Source organism: Crocuta crocuta, unplaced genomic scaffold, assembly GCF_008692635.1.
Source record: "Crocuta crocuta isolate KB4526 unplaced genomic scaffold, BGI_CrCroc_1.0 scaffold322, whole genome shotgun sequence".
In the NCBI taxonomy this organism is placed as follows: domain Eukaryota; kingdom Metazoa; phylum Chordata; class Mammalia; order Carnivora; family Hyaenidae; genus Crocuta; species Crocuta crocuta.
Genome location: NW_027532592.1, coordinates 4115055 through 4115438, shown reverse-complemented (window position 1 = coordinate 4115438; position 384 = coordinate 4115055). Strand labels below are relative to the sequence as shown.

The following is a 384-nucleotide window of genomic DNA, read 5'->3' as shown; positions in this document are numbered from 1 at the left end:
CGGCCCTCGCCGGCTCTGCCTACCGGGCCCTCTGGCCGCGATCGTCCGCGCCGAGTTCTCCGCTGACCGGTTTCCTCGATTTGGGGACAGTTTCCGCCGGCGACGCCCGAGCGGCTTGCGGAGGGTCCGGGCGCCGGAGCTGCGGGGTCCCGGCCCTGCTCGCCGTCCCTGAGCCTCGAGGCTCTCCAGCGGGCCTGCCTCTTCCCAGCCTCCGGCCTCGACGCGGGGTTGCGGACCTGGTCCCACCTGCCCTCGCTCGGAGGGAGCGTGGTCGTCCGAGGTCCCGCTGCCGGCCATGGCCTTCACTTTCGCCGCTTTCTGCTACATGCTGTCCCTGGTGCTGTGCGCCGCGCTCATCTTCTTCGCCATCTGGCACGTGAGTAA

General features: G+C 71.1%; 1 protein-coding gene across 1 annotated transcript in view; it reads left to right on the top strand.

Moving 5' to 3' along the window:
- Positions 1-157: 157 nt before the first annotated feature.
- CNIH3 (cornichon family AMPA receptor auxiliary protein 3) overlaps positions 158-384 on the top strand; it is a 98500-nt gene continuing 98273 nt past the window's right edge. Inside the window, exon 1 of the mRNA XM_077779869.1 lies at positions 158-376. Coding sequence (XP_077635995.1) covers positions 296-376 — 81 coding nt within the window. The 5' untranslated portion in view covers positions 158-295. The remainder of the gene's footprint in view (positions 377-384) is intronic.